The sequence below is a fragment of the Ascaphus truei genome, chromosome 17, assembly GCF_040206685.1.
Source record: "Ascaphus truei isolate aAscTru1 chromosome 17, aAscTru1.hap1, whole genome shotgun sequence".
Lineage (NCBI taxonomy): Eukaryota > Metazoa > Chordata > Amphibia > Anura > Ascaphidae > Ascaphus > Ascaphus truei.
This window is the reverse complement of record NC_134499.1, coordinates 13,148,823-13,171,209: the sequence shown is the minus strand read 5'-3', so window position 1 is coordinate 13,171,209 and position 22,387 is coordinate 13,148,823. Positions and strand designations below refer to the sequence as shown.

The window sequence follows — 22,387 nt, the reverse complement described above, 5'->3', positions numbered from 1 at the left end:
ATCCTCCCAGCTGTGCATATTCAGGCCCTGCACTTTTTCCGGATGAGACTTAGGCTGAGTCCATAGAAGGACAGGCCGTGCTGAGGCGTGCGGACGCTCCGCGCTGAGCCCCTGCATCCTCAATGAGGGGGCTCACGCGAGCGTCCGCAGGCGTGCTGACGAGATGGAGTTTTCAGCCGAGCGCCAAGCTGTTTTTCAGCGCGCTGTCGGCTGAAAACATCCAATCAGCGCGAAGCTGCGTCAACGTCACGGCGCCGTGACGTTGACGTCAGTGCGTCGCGGGCGATTGGCCCAGCGACGTCACTGCCCTGCCTCCCACCACCTCCCCCCGCATCCCTATCGCGCACGCTGGCTCGCCTGTATGTGCATGGAATCGCACAGCTTCAGCAGGCGAGCCTCAGCGTCAGCGCGGTGCAGCACGGCTCCCCCCCGCTATGGCCCGGGCCTTATGGTTTAGATCACGCACCATCTTAGAAACCCTTCTTTGCTTTTCGGGCCGTATCTCCGTTCCGGGGGTGTAGGAGCTTACAGAATAAGCGCCCATGTGTCATAGAATTGGGGGGAGGTAAGTGATACTTTGTAGATCATTATGACAGTGAAGTGTGGACATTCTAGCCTCCTTGGGCCCAACGGTGTTTAAACAGCAACATATTAGCAGCGCTGTTTGAAATACTGTATATGCAGCGCACAATTAATGCTCAGAACAAGGGGTTAAATGGCATGGGAACAGCTGGGCCCTGATTGCATTGTGGATTAGAAATCTCCATCACGCTGTAGCAGATGTGTGTGATTTAATCGCAATGAGTCGGGTGGGCTACGGGTAGTGGGATTAGAGGAACGGGCTCACGCTGGGTCTTATTTTGATTGGTGTATTTGTATTATTACGTTTCTTGACTTTCGGACTTCACCGCAGCCCCCCGCACTACAAGCGCCAGAAGCCCGTCTCCTGGATTCGGGAAGAGTTGGGTGTATCTTCCTGCCGGCGATGCACCTCGCGGCTGTAACCTCGCCTGCCCGCTTCCTGCAGAAATCCACCTCCGTAAGTGTTTCAGGATTGTGTGGGGGGCCCCCATGGGACATCTAGGAGGTTATAGTTTAAAGTAGCATTATTTGAATGAGTGGGGAACAAGCCATATTAGAAGCAGAGGATGCAGGTGTAAATATTGGCTGTTTTATTCCGGCATCGATCTACAGGGATTTTCAGACGAAAACTGCCCAAGTGGCCGTTTCGGATTATATAGAATTTACCCCGTAGAAACGGGTTTTAATTCCCTTACTGTTTTAGTCTCTACCACCTTTGCTGGTTGGCTATTCCACGAATCCACAACTTTTCCTATGAAGCAGTACTTCCTTACAAATGGATATTTACCCTTTAAATGCCTAGTATCCCCATCATTCATATCCTCACAGTTTGAATCAAAGAGGGTCCTTATGGGAGATGACAAAGTGTACAAAGGTGCGCTCACAATTATATTGTTGTATGTATGTATGTTCTTGTATAGCGCTGCTAGTTTTACGCAGCGCTTTACAGAGACATTTTGCAGGCACAGGTCCCTGCCCCGTGGAGCTTACAATCTATGTTTTTGGTACCTGAGGCACAGGGAGATAAAGTGACTTGCCCAAGGTCACAAGGAGCCGACACAGACACTGCTTCAAACTCAGTGCCAGTCAGTGTCTTTAGTCACTGAGCCGCTCCTCCTCCCTATATGTGACAATGTTATTAATGGTTTACACCAATCAACCTAATTGCTAGGAGCAAGTACTCTGTAGTAGAAGGTGCAGCTAGTAAATAAATGTTGGCTCAAGAACATCAAATAGAAGGGGTAAAAGAATATACACCAGCGCAAACTTCTTTAGCGAGAGATAAGATAACACCTAGTAACAGCACAGAAGCGAGTGCTACAAAGGGGCGCTGACAGTGACACATTGTTACCGGGCTCCCAGAGAGATCACCAGATGGATGTTGGTTTCTGGGGAAAACGATAAAAGAGGGAGAGGGATGAGCTCTTGCTACAGTCTATATAGGTAGTGAGAGGAACCTGGGGCTAATGGATACACAAGACCACTGGTCTAAGGCCGCGCTTATAGTGCTGCTGACGACGACGCGACCGATGACGTCACCTGTCGCCATTAGCGAAAGTTCTCATTTGATTTTTAGCGACGCAGCTGGCGACAAGGCCAGTGACGTCAGTAAGGTGGCGGGCCGCGCAATTTGATTGGTTTAGAGACAAGTCACATGTGGCGACTGTCTCTAAAAAAAATCAAATTTACCCGGCATAAAATTTTTTGCTCGCCGTCGCGCTTACTCTAAGTGCTTGTGACGAAGTCAATGTAATTGTTTTGGAGCGACGTGCCGTCGTCGCCGTCGTAAGGCACGATAAGCGCAGCCTAAGGGAAGACGAATAAGACGAAGAATAGAACAAGGCCCCTGTTATCTAGCACTCAATTGTTGAGTCGAGTGCTAGATAACGCGGGGCCTTTTCCTGTCCTTGTCTTCCCTTAGACCAGCGGTCTTGTGTTTCAGGAGAAAACGCCAAGCTTTAACGGATGGCTGTATGTCCACACGTGGAGAGATGGTTTGGCCGGCAGGGAAAGCACCCGCTCCCGGCTGAGTATTGTAAACAGCTGTAATTAGTCATGGTAAAATAGCAAGTAAAATGGAAATACCATCTGATCTTAAGGAGAATAGAAGGGAAAAAAGTAATTAAGGTCTGAGCACAGATAATACGCTTAATGGTTCAATATACATATATCCTCCTTAGCTTAACAGATACATATACCATTAGTGGGTACATGGCATCTTATTGGTTTAGTAGATACACATACCCCTATTTGTTTAATACATACATATACACCCTTGGTTTCATTGGGCTTTTAGGGAGTGTTGGGTCTGAGGAAGGGACACATTAGTCCTGAAACGTTATCTGTACTAAAGCTCTGAGGCTGTGAACACCTTACTGAAGTTTTTCAAAACTCAAATCATGTCTCCTGTGTGCTCCCCCTGTGTGCTCCCCCTGTGTGCTCCCCCTGTGTGCTCCCGCTGTGTGCTCCCGCTGTGTGCTCCCCCTGTGTGCTCCCCCTGTGTGCTCCTCCTGTGTGCTCCTCCTGTGTGCTCCCCCTGTGTGCTCCCCCTGTGTGCTCCCCCTGTGTGCTCCCCCTGTGTGCTCCCCCTGTGTGCTCCCCCTGTGTGCTCCTCCTGTGTGCTCCTCCTTTCCTTCATTTTTGTGCTTATAAGAGATGTGAAAATGTCTTTGCAAAATGTTTTGCGATTTTCTTTTTACATTTGCTGTTTTTGCAACGGGTTAAAAATTGGAGGAGCGGCTCAGTGAGTAAAGGCTCAGTGAGTAAAGGCTCAGTGAGTAAAGGCTCAGTGAGTAAAGGCTCAGTGAGTAAAGGCTCAGTGAGTAAAGGCTCAGTGAGTAAAGGCTCAGTGAGTAAAGGCTCAGTGAGTTCAAACACTCACTCTGATAACAGCGACACCGAGTGTGAAGCAGGGGAACCTCGTTCCATTCCCAGTGTCTGCTTCTTGTGACCTTGGGCAAGTCACTTTGTCTCCCTGTGCCTCAGGCTCCAACATCTGATTGTAAGCTCTGCGGGGGAGGGCTATACAAGAAAAAAAACTATTATTGTTATTTTGCAGAACTTCAAATTGCTTCAATTTTTGGCAATTTCATCAATTTCCGCCCAAACGTCTAGTGAGATTTTTGCGATAATGGGAGTAAGGGAAAGTGGGCTCTGATGTCATACGTGGAAAGGGAAAGTGGGCTCTGGTATCATACGTGGAAAGGGAAAGTGGGCTCTGATATCATACGTGGAAAGGGAAAGTGGGCTCTGGTATCATACGTGGAAAGGGAAAGTGGGCTCTGATATCATACGTGGAAAGGGAAAGTGGGCTCTGATATCATACGTGGAAAGGGAAAGTGGGCTCTGATATCATACGTGGAAAGGGAAAGTGGGCTCTGATATCATACGTGGAAAGGGAAAGTGGGCTCTGATGTCATACGTGGAAAGGGAAAGTGGTCTCTGATGTCATACGTGGAAAGGGAAAGTGGGCTCTGATATCATACGTGGAAAGGGAAAGTGGGCTCTGATGTCATACGTGGAAAGGGAAAGTGGGCTCTGATATCATACGTGGAAAGGGAAAGTGGGCTCTGATATCATACGTGGAAAGGGAAAGTGGGCTCTGATGTCATACGTGGAAAGGGAAAGTGGGCTCTGATATCATACGTGGAAAGGGAAAGTGGGCTCTGATGTCATACGTGGAAAGGGAAAGTGGGCTCTGATGTCATACGTGGAAAGGGAGAGTGGGCTCTGATATCATACGTGGAAAGGGAAAGTGGGCTCTGATATCATACGTGGAAAGGGAAAGTGGGCTCTGATATCATACGTGGAAAGGGAAAGTGGGCTCTATCATACGTGGAAAGGGAAAGTGGGCTCTGATGTCATACGTGGAAAGGGAAAGTGGGCTCTGATCATACGTGGAAAGGGAAAGTGGGCTCTGGTATCATACGTGGAAAGGGAAAGTGGGCTCTGATGTCATACGTGGAAAGGGAAAGTGGGCTCTGATGTCATACGTGGAAAGGGAAAGTGGGCTCTGATGTCATACGTGGAAAGGGAAAGTGGGCTCTGATGTCATACGTGGAAAGGGAAGCTGTAATGTGCAACATGGCGTTAAATAGCAGTGATGCTGTGCTATACAAAATAAAATCAACATTCATCAGACATTGGGGGCAAAGCTGATTATTTCATATTTAGGATTTGGGCAAAAGTAACGCTGTGACAATAGGAAGGGGGGGGGCTTTGTACAAGGAATCGCTTTTAATTTAAAAAGAAAGTGGAATTTTTAGTGTCTAAATAAAACCATAGGTAGTGGTACTCAGGGTGTGAAAATAACACAAATAGCGGTATTCTGTACACCCTAAAACCATCACTCGTCCACTGCTGGTAACACGGATTCACATTATATACTGAAAAGGGATCCAAGTCTGGGACAGACATCAAGCCCAAGTCAGGAGACTGGCTGTAAGGGTTGAAAACCAAGTTATTGTAATGTATTACAGGAGTGGCCAACTCCAGTTCTCAAGGGCCACCAACAGGTCAGGTTTTCAGGATATCCCTGCTTCAGCACAGGTGGCTCAATCAGTGGCTCAGTCAAAGACTGGAGTTGGCCGCCCCTGCTGTATTAGATCAAAAACAAAGACAACACTTCCCCGTACATCTCTGTGGGGTACCACACCGATCAGAAGACCTAGCACTGCCTATTTCTGTGTTTTTGTGACTTTTTGATGTGAAATATTCTTGCCAATATATTTCCCGTGTGCTGTAATAAGACAGGTGAATGTGCGTGTGGCGATACTCTGCAGATCTGCGGGGAACTCCCGTGTGCTGTAATAATCTGTCTGGGAGCCTTTTGTACGTAGGAATTATAGATTAAACTCATGGTGCTAAATGACTTGTTACTGACAGAACAGGATGTGAAAATAAGTTTCCGTGAGACGTGGCTAAGATAGTATTACAGGTGGTAGGCCACGGAAGGTTACAGGTGCTAGGCCACGGATAGGGTTGCCAGGTGTCTTCTCCATAAATACTGGACACAATGGTGAAAGGTGCGACGCGCTCAAGACATAAACACACACACCCCTCTCATCACACTCTGATCCATGCTGTTTCCTCCTTTCTTTGGCCCCACCTCCAGGCTCCTGACACCTCCTCCTGATTTGGCTGCTGCTGGGTAATACAGCCAATCAGGATGGAGGAAGCTGCCCAGTCCCCTAGCATTAGCCCTGCTCTGTCCCCGCTCAGGGAAGCGGTTTTCCAGCACGTGGGGGGTTGGGACCCTAAAGGTGTTGGGCCCGGGTGCGGCCGAATTGGCTGCACATATGGTCCTTCCGCCACTGTATACAGTATATGTGTATATATACGCAGTCTGTATGTATTATATAAATATATATATTCAGGGCTTTCTTGGTGACGGTACATACTGGTATGGCGTAACGTTTTTCTCTTACCTTCTCCTGCTCCTCATCTCCGCTGGCATTTTCTTGTAATGACGCGTCGCCATGGCAATGTGACATCATCATGCGTTGCCGCGTTGCCATGACAACATGATGCCGTGATGTTGTGATGGAGATGAGAAGCAGGAGAAGGTGAGAGTTCGGGTACCTTTTATATTACAAAATAGCAGTGTGTGTGTGTATATATATGTATATATGTATATATATATATATATATATATATATATATATATATATATATATATATATATATATATATATATGTATGTGTGTGTATATATGTGTATATATACACACCCCTAAATATGTTAATATTCTATACTAATAACTATAATGACCAACTTTATACATATTTGTTTCTAATTATTGTATGTGTATAAATAATCCCTTGCTGATATTAATTGGCCACAAATTCCAACCAATAGGAGCAGGAGACAGACTTGGAATATTCCAGTCGATAATCAGCTGACCTCTGATTGGCTCAGGCTGTTGTCATGGATACAATTAACTTATCTCTCTACTCCCCTGTCCAAACAGCTCTTGGAATGTTCCATTCATCCACAAACCATGGGGGAGTTCATCTGATATTTTAAAGTAAAAAATAAACATGGCTTTCATATTTATCATCACAACCCGATTATTATTAAGTTATTGGCTTTAGTGCATTTTACTACTTATGCGAAGCCAGCTCTACATATTGCATTACGGGACTCTCCAGCACCTAATAGCTATAAATAAAATTGCATGTACTGTATTTCTGACAAAACACTTAGAATGACATACTTAAATATTGCTATAAATTAATAATTGTGTAAGCTCAAGTACGTGAATATTAAACCCACCAACGATTATTGTACATTAGAAGTTACAGCTATTTTTAAACTGAAATGTTATTTATGTTTTTCATCCATTCATTTAGTTTGATGCTGATAAATAAAGTGAGGAGTTAATGCGCGATAGGAACATGACCTCGGTGATGGTAATAATGATGTATATAGCACTTACCTTGTTTCAAGGTTGGTAGGTGGCCATAATGATGTATCTTGTCCTGAGGGCCACACACACTCCGTTCTCTTACTGTAGATGGAGCTGACGGAGGTTCTCCACTGGCGTCGGGCCATATTGGCCGTGTCCTTCAATCTGATGGCCCTCACCCTCTCCACCACGGCCCTTCTCAGCAGCTACTGGTGTGAAGGAACCCAGAAGGTCCCTAAGCCACTGTGTGGCAATGGCAAAGCCACCAAGTGCATTGTGGTCCCCGTAGCAGTGGAGAATGTCAATGCCTCCGTGCAGGACGTCCTCCAGTACAGCTGGGAGACTGGGGACGACAGATTTGCCTTCCGCTATTTTCACACTGGGATCTGGTATTCCTGCGAGGAGAACATCCTGGGCGCAGGTGAGGGGCCGTTCCGCATAGTGAGCCAACAACAACTGGTCTTGGACTGGGGCACCAAAGGCCCACAGGGTCAAACGGATTGTAGGGGCCCATTATAGGGCCACCGATGGATAAATACATGGTAGTAGGGCTTACACTCATGCCTACGTCATGTATACATACACATTCGTACATGTATGCACTCATACATGTTGCACATATGCGCATTCATATTCTCATAATATGAAATATCCATCCATACATATATTATATACTCTTACATACTACATACACCCATACATGTATATACTGTTGAATACAAGCATACATACATATATTATATACTCTTACATACTACATACACCCATACATGTATATACTGTTGAATACAAGCATACATACATATATTATATACTCTTACATACATACATTCAAGTAAATGGTAGTTAATGCCAGATAAATCTCTGATATCCCTTATCAGAGGTTAGCTAATCCTGCTGATAATTGTATACACTCATAAATACATACACTCATACTGTACATACGTGCACTCATATACATACACTCATACTGTACATACGTGCACAGATACGTACACTCATACTGTAGACACGTGCACTCATATACGTACACTCATACTGTACATTTGTGCACTCATATACGTACACTCATACTGTACATTCGTGCACTGATAAATATACTCATATTGTATATGCATGCACTCATACATACACTCACTGTATATTCAGGCACTTGTATACATAAACTCATGCTGTACATGCATGCACTCATACTGTATATGCATGCACCCAGATACACACTCATACTGTACATGCATGAACTCATAGATACATACACTCATACTGTACATGCATGCACTCATACATACACTCATACTGCACGTTTATGCACTCATATATACATACACTCATACTGTACATGCATGCACTCATAGATACTCATACTGTTCATGCATGCACTCATAGATACTCATACTGCACATGCATGCACTCAGATACACTCATACTGCACGTTCATGCACTCATATATACACACACACTCATACTGTACGTGCATGCACTCATACTGTACATGCATGCACTCAGATACATACACTCATACTGTATATGCATGCACTCATAGATACATACACTCATACTGTATATGCATGCACTCATATATACATACACGCATACTGTATATGCATGCACTCATAGATACAGTCATACTGTACATGCATGCACTCATATACATACACTCATACTGTACATGCATGCACTCATATACATACACTCATACTGTATATGCATGCACTCATAGATACATACACTCATACTGTACATGCATGCACTCATAGATACACTCATACTGCACATGCATGCACTCATAGATACATACACTCATACTGTATATTCAGGCACTCATACATACACTCACACTGTATATGCATGCACTCATATACATACACTCATACTGTACGTGCATGCACGCATATACATACTCATACTGTACGTGCATGCACGCATATACATACACTCATACTGTACGTGCATGCACTCATATACATACACTCATACTGTACAGGCATGCACGCATATACATACACTCATACTGTACGTGCATGCACGCATATACATACACATACTGTACGTGCATGCACGCATATACATACACTCATACTGTACGTGCATGCACGCATATACATACACTCATACTGTACGTGCATGCACGCATATACATACACTCATACTGTACGTGCATGCACGCATATACATACACTCATACTGTACGTGCATGCACGCATATACATACACTCATACTGTACGTGCATGCACGCATAAACATACTCATACTGTACGTGCATGCACGCATATACATACACTCATACTGTACGTGCATGCACGCATATACATACACATACTGTACGTGCATGCACGCATATACATACACTCATACTGTACGTGCATGCACGCATATACATACACTCATACTGTACGTGCATGCACGCATATACATACACTCATACTGTACGTGCATGCACGCATATACATACACTCATACTGTACGTGCATGCACGCATATACATACTCATACTGTACGTGCATGCACGCATATACATACACTCATACTGTACGTGCATGCACGCATATACATACACTCATACTGTACGTGTATGCACACATATACATACACTCATACTGTACAGGCATGCACGCATATACATACACTCATACTGTACGTGCATGCACGCATATACATACACTCATACTGTACGTGCATGCACGCATAAACATACACATACTGTACGTGCATGCACGCATATACATACACTCATACTGTACGTGCATGCACTCATACATACACTCATACTGTACGTGCATGCACGCATATACATACACTCATACTGTACGTGCATGCACTCATGCATACACTCATACTGTACGTGCATGCACGCATTTACATACACTCATACTGTACGTGCATGCACGCATATACATACACTCATACTGTACGTGCATGCACTCATACATACACTCATACTGTACGTGCATGCACGCATATACATACACTCCTACTGTACGTGCACGCACGCATATACATACACTCATACTGTACGTGCATGCACTCATACATACACTCATACTGTACATGCATGCACTCATACATGCACTCATACTGTACGTGCATGCACGCATATACATGCACTCATACTGTACGTGCATGCACGCATATACATGCACTCATACTGTACGTGCATGCACGCATATACATACACTCATACTGTACGTGCATGCACTCATATACATACACTCATACTGTACATGCATGCACACATATACATACACTCATACTGTACGTGCATGCACACATATACATACACTCATACTGTACGTACAGGCACGCATATACATACACTCATACTGTACATGCATGCACGCATATACATACACTCATACTGTACGTGCACGCATATACATACACTCATACTGTACGTGCATGCACTCATATACATACACTCATACTGTACGTGCATGCACTCATATACATACACTCATACTATACGTGCATGCACTCATACATACACTCATACTGTACGTGCATGCACGCATATACATACACTCATACTGTACGTGCATGCACTCATATACATACACTCATACTGTACGTGCATGCACTCATACATACACTCATACTGTACGTGCATGCACGCATATACATACACTCATACTGTACGTGCATGCACGCATATACATACACTGATACTGTACGTGCATGCACTCATATACATACACTCATACTGTACGTGCACGCATATACATACACTCATACTGTACGTGCATGCACGCATATACATACACTCATACTGTACGTGCATGCACTCATATACATACACTCATACTGTACGTGCATGCACGCATATACATACACTCATACTATACGTGCATGCACGCATATACATACACTCATACTGTACGTGCATGCACGCATATACATACACTCATACTGTACGTGCATGCACGCATATACATACACTCATACTGTACGTGCATGCACGCATATACATACACTCATACTGTACGTGCATGCACGCATATACATACACTCATACTGTACGTGCATGCACGCATATACATACACTCATACTGTACGTGCATGCACGCATATACATACACTCATACTGTACGTGCATGCACGCATATACATACACTCATACTGTACGTGCATGCACTCATATACATACACTCATACTGTACGTGCATGCACGCATATACATACTCATACTGTACGTGCATGCATGCATATACATACACTCATACTGTACATGCATGCACGCATATACATACACTCATACTGTACATGCATGCACTCATACATACACTCATACTGTACGTGCATGCACTCATATACATACACTCATACTGTACGTGCATGCACGCATATACATACACTCATACTGTACGTGCATGCACGCATATACATACACTCATACTGTACGTGCATGCACGCATATACATACACTCATACTGTACGTGCATGCACGCATATACATACACTCATACTGTACGTGCATGCACGCATATACATACACTCATACTGTACGTGCATGCACGCATATACATACACTCATACTGTACGTGCATGCACTCATATACATACACTCATACTGTACGTGCATGCACGCATATACATACTCATACTGTACGTGCATGCACGCATATACATACACTCATACTGTACATGCATGCACGCATATACATACACTCATACTGTACATGCATGCACTCATACATACACTCATACTGTACGTGCATGCACTCATATACATACACTCATACTGTACGTGCATGCACTCATATACATACACTCATACTGTACATGCATGCACACATATACATACACTCATACTGTACGTGCATGCACTCATACATACACTCATACTATACGTGCATGCACGCATATAGATACACTCATACTATACGTGCATGCACGCATATAGATACACTCATAATGTACGTGCATGCACTCATATATACATACACTCATACTGTACGTGCATGCACTCATATATACATACACACATACTGTACGTGCATGCACTCATATATACATACACTCATACTATACGTGCATGCACGCATATAGATACAAACCTAAATATAGATATGTAAACTCACAGAAGAAAAATCTCTGTTACAAATACATCTGCTCTCCTCAGTGAGAAACACGACGATGTAAATGTGAAGTTTGTGTTACTAGGAGCTGAGATTTCACTCGGGGAACTTGGGGTGTCCAGGCGACATTTCTTTGCTCCTGACAACGTTTTATTGCATTTCAGATGAGAAATGTCGGAGTTTCCTGGAATTGACTCCCCCAGCTGAACGAGGTACGGGTTTTGTTAACGCCCCGCGGGCTGCACAGGTACCAAGACCGTGGATAACACCCCGCTCAATTCTGCCCTTTCTGTTTTCCAAGCGGGCCCTGCTTTTGATCACATTGGATTTCCCCTCTTGATGATAAACACCGTTTTTATTCGATCTGCTATTTCTACATACAGTGTAAAAACGATGTCTGTCTTGTAAAAATAATATCATTATTCTCTCCCCCCTCTCCCCGGCCATAGTGCCAAATACAAGAAAAGCAGAACTCCAGGATCATGAAGAAGTTATATCAGCTCTATTACAAGGTCACCTTGAGAAAGGTTCACTCTGTTGAACCAAACCGTTGGAGATGTACTGTAATAAAGCTGATAACGCTTCTGCGAGTTCCTGGGGCGCTGCTTTTTCTCGTGTAACCCCCTCCCAGCCCGGCTCCTAAGGAGTGTTACTGGGAGGTGGTGTAGATGTGGTGCCACAGACTCTCTTTACCTTCTCGGGGTGCTGGCATTCGGCTGGTATTGTAAGCTCTCAGGGTGGTGAGAAAAGGGAGCCAGGAACTTTTATACAAACAGGACAGGCTTTATTGAAAGGACAGGTTTTTACTCTTGCATTCCCTTCCCTGGAGTCCATACATCTCCACAGGGAGGCACACATGGCTAACATCATGCTTGTCTTGTACATAGTCAAAGGGGAATATCCATTGTTATAACCTCTAAGATCCTGGAGTCACCATGCAGGCTCTTTCCTAGAACCTCTACCTGGGGATGTAATACCACCAGGGTTCCCACCCACCCCTCATTAATACAGAACCCCAGCTGGCCACTTTAGTGGCCTGGTCTGCTTACTTCTTCCAAGGCGTGTATTGATGCAACCTTCATATGTGACAGCCCTGGAAACGCAATATCACAAGAGAAGCTGCACAACACAACAAATATATAAAGATACTCGCTGAGACCGGTGCTCCTGGATCAGGGATATCTGCCTGGAACATCCAGCATTGGAGGAAGTAGAGAGATCCAGGGCAACTTCGGATTTCTTTAGAAAAATTTATTCAGCCCAAAAATACAACGTTTCATCCCTCCTAGGGGACTTTATCAGCCAGTCACTTGATAAAGTCGCCTAGGAGGGATGAAACGTTGTGTTTTTGTGCTGAATATATTTTTCTAAAGAAATCCGAGGTTGCCCTGGATATCTCTACTCTCTCCAGCCCTGGAGACCCCACGTGTTTGGGAATCCCACGCAAAGGAAAGCTGCCATGCACACACCCCTTCCGTATAACCTTATGGCCTTGCCGTTAGCTAGTGAGTGGCCCTTTCCACGTAGGGACCCTTCCCTGGCTATAAAATAACAAAGGGGATCTTACATCATTACACACAGAGTTTCACACTTACTAGACTAGGACTACATGCAGACAGGGTGAGACTCGCCCTTCTTTCTCCTGGAGTCAGTTACCTTTCATCAGTAAATAGGGTCAGGGCTTACACGGCAGTTGGCTGAATTGGAACAATACCTTAAAGGTCATTGCCTTGCAACAAGTCACCAGACATTAACACCTTCTATACCTTTAGTAACCCAAATGGGGGCTACCCTTTATGTACAGTGTAAGAACGCTGTCTTACTTGTAAAAATAATATAATTATTCTCTCCCCCTCCCCTCGGCCATAGTGCCCAAGCACAAATGCAAGAAAAAAGTGGCTCTCCGGGAGCGTGAAGAAGCGGTATCAGCTTTATTGCAAGGTCACCTTGAGAAAGGTTCACTCTGTTGAACCAAAACGTTGGAAATGTAATAAAGCTGATAACGCTTCTGCGAGTTCCTGGGGCGCAGCTTTCTCTTGCACTTGGATATTGGGGATTCTTCCTCTTGAGGGAAGCACCCGCAAGTATTTCTTCGGTTCTGACTGCCAAAGCATTTTCATTGACCCGTGTGTCCAAAGCATCAGAATCGTGGTAACTAGAATTCCATCCCGGAGGTGGCTGCAAAGATGCCTCTGCAATAGGATATGATAACTTTGGGGAAAGTGCTACCATATTCATTAGGGCTTTAGAATTAATATGGCAGCACTTCCCCCAAAGTTATGGGTCTTAATGTAGTCTAGTTATATATTTGATTTATCCTGTTTTCAGAGGCTTATTACTTTACATCTGCAAATGGGTTATGCCTGAAAAATACCAGTATTAAAATGATTCAGGATTCATTATGTAATGATTTTATTACTGATAATATTAATTCAGATAGGTATCATTGCCCCACTCCAACCTGCGTTATAGGATGCATCAATGGTTGTAAAATAAAACGGAATAGCTTAGATAGAGCTTACGACTGACATTCTCAGAAATGGATCATAGGATTTGGGTTCCGCATTGCTTTAATTGCGGTTAAGTGAAACGAGAGCGGATGTTCTTACTCCTGTGTCCGATATTACAGGGATCCTGTGGCTCTCCTTGGGGTCTGAGATGGTTTACATTGCTCTACTGATGATCAGTTTCGGGCTGCTATTAGCTGAGATGTTTTACACTGGGAACCCTGTCTGTGGGCTCAAACTGAATGCCTTTGCTGCCATGTCCTCAGTGCTCTCAGGTAAGCAGACCCATCTTCCTGTCGCTAGACACTATACACCATACAATATTCATTTGCATTACAATGGGATCCATGTACTTTGTGCTTCGCGATGAAGAGGCAGCAGCCTGGATTTGGGATATGCTTCCTAACACATAACTACTGCAGCAGACACTATAGTGCAGAGACGCAGCACTAACCTCTCACAATGATCCTACAAAAATCCTACAGTATGTGCCGTGTAAGTGGGAAGTGCTGTGGGTCCCGTCGGGATAAAAGCGCTATATGAAATAAAGTTATTATTATTATTATTATTATTAATGTGACGTGTGACAGGCCTTTGTCATCACACATTTACAGTGACTATTTTGAACTCCGCCAGCACAGAAGCTGTTAGAACAGATGTAGCCCAATGAGAGATAATACCTTGAAGCCTTATCTTGTATTGCAGGGATCGTACTTCCTTGGCACAGTTAAACTCAAGCAGCTGTTAGCTGTATATCATAACTGTGGGGATGGCCCAACCACGGGGCATTCCCTGCTACAGCTCTGGGGCAAAGGAAAAGTGGTCGGGTGACATCCTTACACCCCCCTCCACCAATCTCTTTCCAATTAACCCACACTGCTGAGGCCTGAGAGCGGAAATCGAGGAGGTCACATTAAAGATGAGCGAGACGCCCAATAACAGGCTGTAGGTAGCAGATGTGTAATAGGCAGCGAGATACATAGGCAGTGGTTATACATGAAGGTTCTGTTAGGGTTGGATGGTTGAGCAGTGCAGGGTGGAGCACGACGTTCACACTCATTCACACGCCTAAGGCGAGGGGCGCTATATCCTTGGGAGAAATCTAAGTGTTACGGGGGCGTTGGCTTCATAGTATATGGAATAGGGTCCATTGGTTTTTGTTTGTCTGTGTCATGAGATGTAAACGTTCCTTGGTGTTTTCCACAGGCCTCCTTGGGATGGTGGCCCATATGATGTACACACAGGTTTTTCAAGCCACGGTCAGCCTTGGACCTGAGGACTGGAGGCCACATTCCTGGGACTATGGCTGGGCATTTTAGTAAGTTCCTCTATGATTTGTTCCAGCCATCTGTGTGTTCTCTGTGCGCGTTCTCTGTGCACGATCATACATACACACGCGCGCACACATTCAACCTTCTTCAGTCGCGAGTATATTATTTACTGAAGGAGATGGGAATCAGTTTGCCACCTTACAGTAAATGTTGATGAACTCCTCTGTGTTTTAGCACTGCCTGGGCTTCTTTCACCTGCTGCATGGCTTCTGCCGTCACCACCCTCAACACCTACACCAAAACCGTGCTGGAATTCCGCCGAAACCAGAAGGCATTTGAGCAAAGCTTGAAGGAGCAGACCTGCTTCCTGGATCACAAGGAGATGAGCTTCTACAGAGAGAAGCCGATCCACTCAGTGTCAGAAAGTGTGGACTTCTACTCAGAACTTCAGCAGAAGGTCCTGCTGAGGGACCACTCAATGGATCTGGAGGATGTAGAGGAATCCATGGAGGAGGAACACTGCTAGACAATGTGGGGAAGAAGCCAGAATATAGAGGGTTCCAAAACTTCAGTCAAGGGTCCACCCGCCACAAAATAATAAGCACAATGGAGTTGTATGTAGGTAGTTAGGTGGAGAGAAGACTTCTCCATCAATGCATTTGAAACCTGCTCTGATCAAGCTCGGACTGTCCCACTGAGTACCTGGGGATATGTCTGATTGACCCCTTAAGGTCCAGAGTGTCGGCTAGTCCCGGAATGACTGTGAGACGCCTGAAATCTTGGGTAGACTTGGAATACTGGCCAAATCGCACATGGCAGTCTGCGGCTGCAGGGAGTGTCAATCAGCTTGGTGTGTATATCAGTGTGTGTGTGTATCTGAGTCAGTCTCCTCAGTGTGTGTGTGTGTGTGTGTGTGTGTGTGTGTGTGTGTGTGTGTTTGTGTCCGTGTGTCCGAGTCAGTCTGCTCTGTGCGTATCAGTTTATGTACACATACGTATCTGGATACCTGTATACATGTGTGCACATATAGAATGTGTGTATCTATGACTGCATCCATGTATGAATGCGTGTTAGAGTTTGCGTATATATGTGTGAGTGCCAGCCCTATTATAATGTTTGTCTATTATGATCCTACACTGATTACCCAAGTAACTATTTAATGTGAGCCCAAATATTTATTGGCAGAGGGGAGATATCATCTATATAACCCTTCAGAAGCAGCCAAATAGTTTCCTTTTCAATTGAATATAGAGATACTGGTCTGTTCGCAGAGTGCTGGTCTAAAAGGGGTCCTGTTCTTGTTTTGGCAAGTTTTTGTACCCTATCGACCATTAGCCCCAGGAACCTGTTCAACACTATCGGACTGTTGCAAGAGTTATTCTTTCCCTTTCCACATTCCCCCAATTAACTGAAGTTCAGAGGTGCCTGACACCCCAAATTAAGTGGTTGGGAATAAACAATGCCGTTCTCCCTCCAATAAAGGATGACTCGGACTCTTAGTGATCTGATTACTTTCTACTAGCCATATATAAATATATATATATATATATATATATATTTTTTTTTTTTTTTTTAAGTCCTTGTGGAAGGGCCGTTCTAGAAGTGGTTATACTGAGCGTGTTCCACAAGAACATAGGACGCTATTAATTCCCCTCCCAGGCAGAGGAGCAATGTGTTCAACTCGGTGGTCCCTCTGAGCTGATCTGTGGTGCCCCGACCACTAGGACCCCCTGACTCCAGAGATATGGCTGATCACCCTGAGAAAGCTGCATCGTCATCGGGCGATAGCATGGCCCGTTTCTGTTGGTGACCCCCACGGTCATATATTTGTCATTTTTCTGTGTCACACACTGGGTCGGGGTTCAGTTCTGGGGGAACCCCCTGGTTCAGATATCAAACAAGAGAAATTGAAGGTGGACTGCAGCTTACAGTTCTGGAGCAGTATCTGCTGGACGCGTTCAGTGGCACCAATGGTTGCGGGTAAAGAAATATACAGTGGTACTCAGCACCATTAATAACACTTCGACCGTTGCTTATAATAGACTTGCAAAAAATCTTATAATAAAATAAGATTTGTATATAGTGCAAAGTATGAAGCACTGTACATGCAGGCACAACGAGACCATAAGTGCTTACAATCTAATTTTGGTACCTGAGCCACAGGGAGGTAAAGGGACAAGAAGAGATGAGACTGGGATTTAAGATGGATTCATCCATTTCAAAGGCAGTGTTCACTTCTTACCACAAAATTACTCCTAATAGGAGATAACCTCAGTTTAAAAACATTAATGGACTGAGTTACTCTCTTGCAGATGTTAGACGAGAGACCTCTAATTACTGAGCAATGGCACGGAAAGACATCTCATTCTGTGAGGTCCTCCACCCTTCAACTGTGCACGTGAGGTGGCCATGCCGAACCAGCCTAGATAATCTCTGTGATAAATGAATTGGAGCCTCTCCATGTAATCCCAGGATTAGGAGTTCCCGGTCCCCATTGTAGGAGAATTAGTCATGAAAAGAGAAACGAGACATTAAATGAATAACATCGGGGATAATGTGTGTCAGAGGTCTTCCTGGTTAACCCCTTTGGTTTGCTAGCTGCTCTGATACTGAAGCTAATTGATCAATTCTAGTTCATTAAGAGTCTTAATTTATTTTAACATCTGTAGAATATTGGCCAAGAAGAGTGACGGAAAAATATACTATATTAGTATTTTCTTCATGATAATCATTCCCTCAGTTTGTTACAAGTCAGAGGAATATATCAGGAATTTGGCCAGTATGAGCTTCTTCCACATGTTGGGTTTTCGGCTGCCTGGTCTATTAGGAGCAGTGAAAGTGTATCGTTTTGCTTTTATTCTCCTGCATGTTTATGGGGAAACATTGGGTTGGCCGGCTCTACATATTAATTAGTTTGTTTTGTTGAAAATGTGTATTTTCTACTTTCTCCCTCAAAAAAGAACCATCGCCCCAATGTATGTCAATGGAAGAATAAGACATCTCCTTCCTTTCCAACCCAGGTGATTGAGTGGAGCTTTCAAATGTTCACAGGAATGGATGGTGTTACCGTGAACAGTACAGATCTGGAGGGAGTGACCGCTCATTTCTCCGTACAATGCACCAGTGTGATAATAAGTGGGTGTCCATGTGTGGTTGGAATGTTGCAAACACCCAAGGTGTGGACATCGATATAAACCCCGAAGTCTAAACCCAAGTAATTATAAAATCCTCCCAACATTTAGGGTGTGGGCGACATTCTGCCTTATTCATTGTCCCCACAGTCTGTTTTAGGTGGGACTTTCTCTGCGGAGAAGGAGCTTCATTTCAACACACACCCAACCATTTGTGTACTCGGTGGGAGTAATACATTGCCGGTCCCTTTGGCATATCTGCTATTTCAGACATTGACCTCGTCAGTGGGTTAACCCCCATACTCTCAACCCAAGGATGAATTAATGCCAGAGCACGCCAAGGACCCTACTCAAAAACCACACACACAGCCAAGTGGATGAAGCAGAATTGTATTTCAATCCCTGGAGACATATACCATTGTATCAAAATATTTACAGTTAGTGCATACAATACATGTTTATTCCATTCGACAAAAAGCAAGAGACCATATGAAATATACAATGCCCATTAGTTGGAGTATAATACGAAGAGAAAAGACCTTGTATACCCAGATACATACATAGAAGAAGACTTAACATGTGATGGTCATTGGGAGGGGAGTTTAATATGGTTCTTGGTAATTATTGGATACCATTGGCTTTATTAACATTCGATTTGGTCCTTTGGGTCTATAATCAGCATGGCTGATTGACCAAGCTCTTTGGCTGCTGTCCAGCACTGGAAGATCACTTACATTCCATTGGCTGGAAGGTGTCTCGCAGTAGGGTAAAAACAAGACTGTTCCAATGGGGTCCCAAAGCTTCATCCATCATTTGTTCCACTGCTACTACAAGAAGCAGTAACCCATCCATCAGGGCAATAAGAAGAGACAGATGGGTTCCCCATTGGATTTTCACTTTGGACAAGAGAGTTCAAATTTTTATATCCCAATGGGACAAGCCGGAACTAGCTGAGAATTCTTGTGCCTTGTAAATGTGATCATTCAGAGTACACAGTACCACTATTTGCTTATTTAGACACCTGCACTTCTATTTTTGTATAATAATTTTAGTAATTCTGTTCTTACAACCCAGATATAGTGGAATCCATTAAAATTATGTCTAAACTCTAAAGAGCCTTGTTACAATCTTTAAAAGGATTATGTGATCCTGCGATGAAGCTCAATATCACTATTGTTTTTTAAATCACTGGCTCAAATAACAGCATCAGACAATGTTTCAAAACCCAAACGAAACCTTTCATCAGTAATAAACTGAGGAAGATCGCAATGGGAATTTAAAATGATGGAAGGATGAAATTAAATACAATCTACTTGTTGGTAATTGTGAGTCTGGGAACATTCTATAGTTGTCCTTCCTAGAAAACATTGGGTTGGTTACTTTTCATTGGGGTACAGACTTTAGTGCCGGTAAGACCCTCAAAGTGGAACACTTACATCGGTATTGAGTTGATTGGGTGTTAAAAAAATCAGCACTCAAACACACCTAGTTGAGATATATTACTAATGGCGCTGGCTTCTGCTTCTCCTGGAACAGCACAAACCTCTTATTCTTCAGTGCTGAAGTGTAAGACATCAGGTGGAAAAAAGGTTTTTAATGTTCAAAAAAAGAAAGATCGTATTTCTCCAGTTAAAAAACTCAGCATGTACAGTAAACGTATTTATAGTGATTTGTGAATATTTCCAATACTATTTATATATCATAAAAGCCAGAGGCCATTGAAATATTTGTATTCTTTTTCATAACTTAATGGAAGCGATCGGGGCTATTGGGGGGGGGGAATTTATACTAACAGAAACATGTATACAAAATACTTTAACCTTTCTGCTGCCGAAAGGGCCTGCTAACCCGTTGGGCGGTGAAGCGGGTACAGTAAATGGTGGACACGTTCCAATCTGTAGTCAATTCAAGATCATATGCAGTACCACAAAGAGTCCACAAGGTGTCACCATAACACCGTCTAATACAAGAAATGACACCTGCAATACCTGTTGTTCTAAATGAAATAAATAAAATAAAAATAAAAAACATAAGATGTTGCTTCTATTAAAAAGGAACAAGTACATATTCTGATGCTTTTTGCCTGCGCTAATTTGAAAGCACCACCCCTTTCTAAAATCCATAAATAACCCTTTCACTGCTGAACAGGCCAGCAGGGTACCAGTTACAGCAGTAACAGGGTTAAGGATCATTTTTGCAGCACCCAGTTAATATCCGACTGGAGATATTGAGGCTATTGGTGACTTTGAAAGAGCAGGGAGCTGCTATTAACGTAAATGTAATTAATTTTGGCCAATAAATCCTTTCTAGAATATCATGTACACGGGGTTGTGTGTGACACGTGTTCTGCAGAACCCAATACCGATACCACACACACTTTTTGACATCACACACTCCCTATGACATCATCACAGAGCCGTTGGTGTGAGCTGCGGGGCTTTGTGTTCGGGGTACGAGGTTCACAGGCTCTGGAGTTAGGGCTAGAATTAGCTTTATTTCTTCCGCAGAACTAAGTAGAGGATCCCAACGAGAAGACTGAGACAGAAGCAGATCCAGGCCAGGATAAAGCAGTAGCCGTGGTAGTAGCCATCGGTTTGGGCTGCAAATCTGTTAGTGAAGATGGACACTGCAATCAGCACACACACCCCTGGGGAGAAGAGAGGGAGAGAATTTATTGCAGGTTCAATGCATGTGTATTTCGGCTGAAATCCCTGCTTTCTGATTGGTCAAAATTGTGGACATAGTGAGTAATACCCGTAATATTTGGCGGGTTGTTAAATCAGAGAACAGGGATTTCATGGCATACTTTGCTGGTGCGGACAGGTCAGTTGTCGTTCCATAGAAGCAGGTGGGAGGTGAGGTTATTTGGGGGGACTGGGTTGAAGGGGAGATCATTTGGGGGCAGTGGCTGCCAGGAAGGTGGGAAATCCAGAGGTGGTCTGGAGAAGTGGGTAAGAGATGGGCAGATGGACATTGGTAATGTATGTGTTATAAAATAATAAAAATACAAACATTTAGCTTGTACCAGTAATAAGAGAGGACATTACCTGCCCATAAATACCCTGGGGGTTTAAAGCCCTCTGCTTTTCCGTGGACCTTTAACTTTTCCAACCTGGACATGAATTGCCAGGTAATGCCCCGTTCTTCTACTATTATTACTTAAGTAAAACCGAGAGTGAGAAAATTAGGATAAGACCATTTTTTTTTACAATATGGGCAAAATTCCCTAGGCGCTAATGTTGAGTATCACGCACTGATTCTGTGTTAACTGCCATTCAAGTCAAAGGCAGTTGGCGTTGGATTTGGGTATGATACCCGACATCGGTGCTTAGTGAATCTAGATATTTCTAGTCTCGATGTTCCCCGCTGGAGTGGGGGAAGTGAGAATAAGCAGCAGGAGTTACCACGTGAACACT

At 43.9% G+C, this 22,387-nt stretch overlaps 2 protein-coding genes across 2 annotated transcripts in view; one reads left to right on the top strand and one right to left on the bottom strand.

Annotated features, from left to right (window-relative positions):
* The first annotated feature begins 132 nt into the window (after positions 1-132).
* On the top strand, positions 133-20,889 carry GSG1 (germ cell associated 1). Its single transcript, XM_075573975.1, has 6 exons — positions 133-1,039; positions 7,098-7,410; positions 12,227-12,274; positions 14,692-14,844; positions 15,776-15,887; positions 16,075-20,889. The coding sequence occupies exons 1-6, from the start codon at positions 986-988 to the stop codon at positions 16,364-16,366; spliced, it is 972 nt and encodes a 323-aa protein (XP_075430090.1). The 5' UTR covers positions 133-985; the 3' UTR covers positions 16,367-20,889.
* The window catches only part of EMP1 (epithelial membrane protein 1), a 39,488-nt gene continuing 36,446 nt past the window's right edge, over positions 19,346-22,387 (bottom strand). Inside the window, exon 5 of the mRNA XM_075573979.1 lies at positions 19,346-21,618. Coding sequence (XP_075430094.1) covers positions 21,464-21,618 — 155 coding nt within the window. The 3' untranslated portion in view covers positions 19,346-21,463. The remainder of the gene's footprint in view (positions 21,619-22,387) is intronic.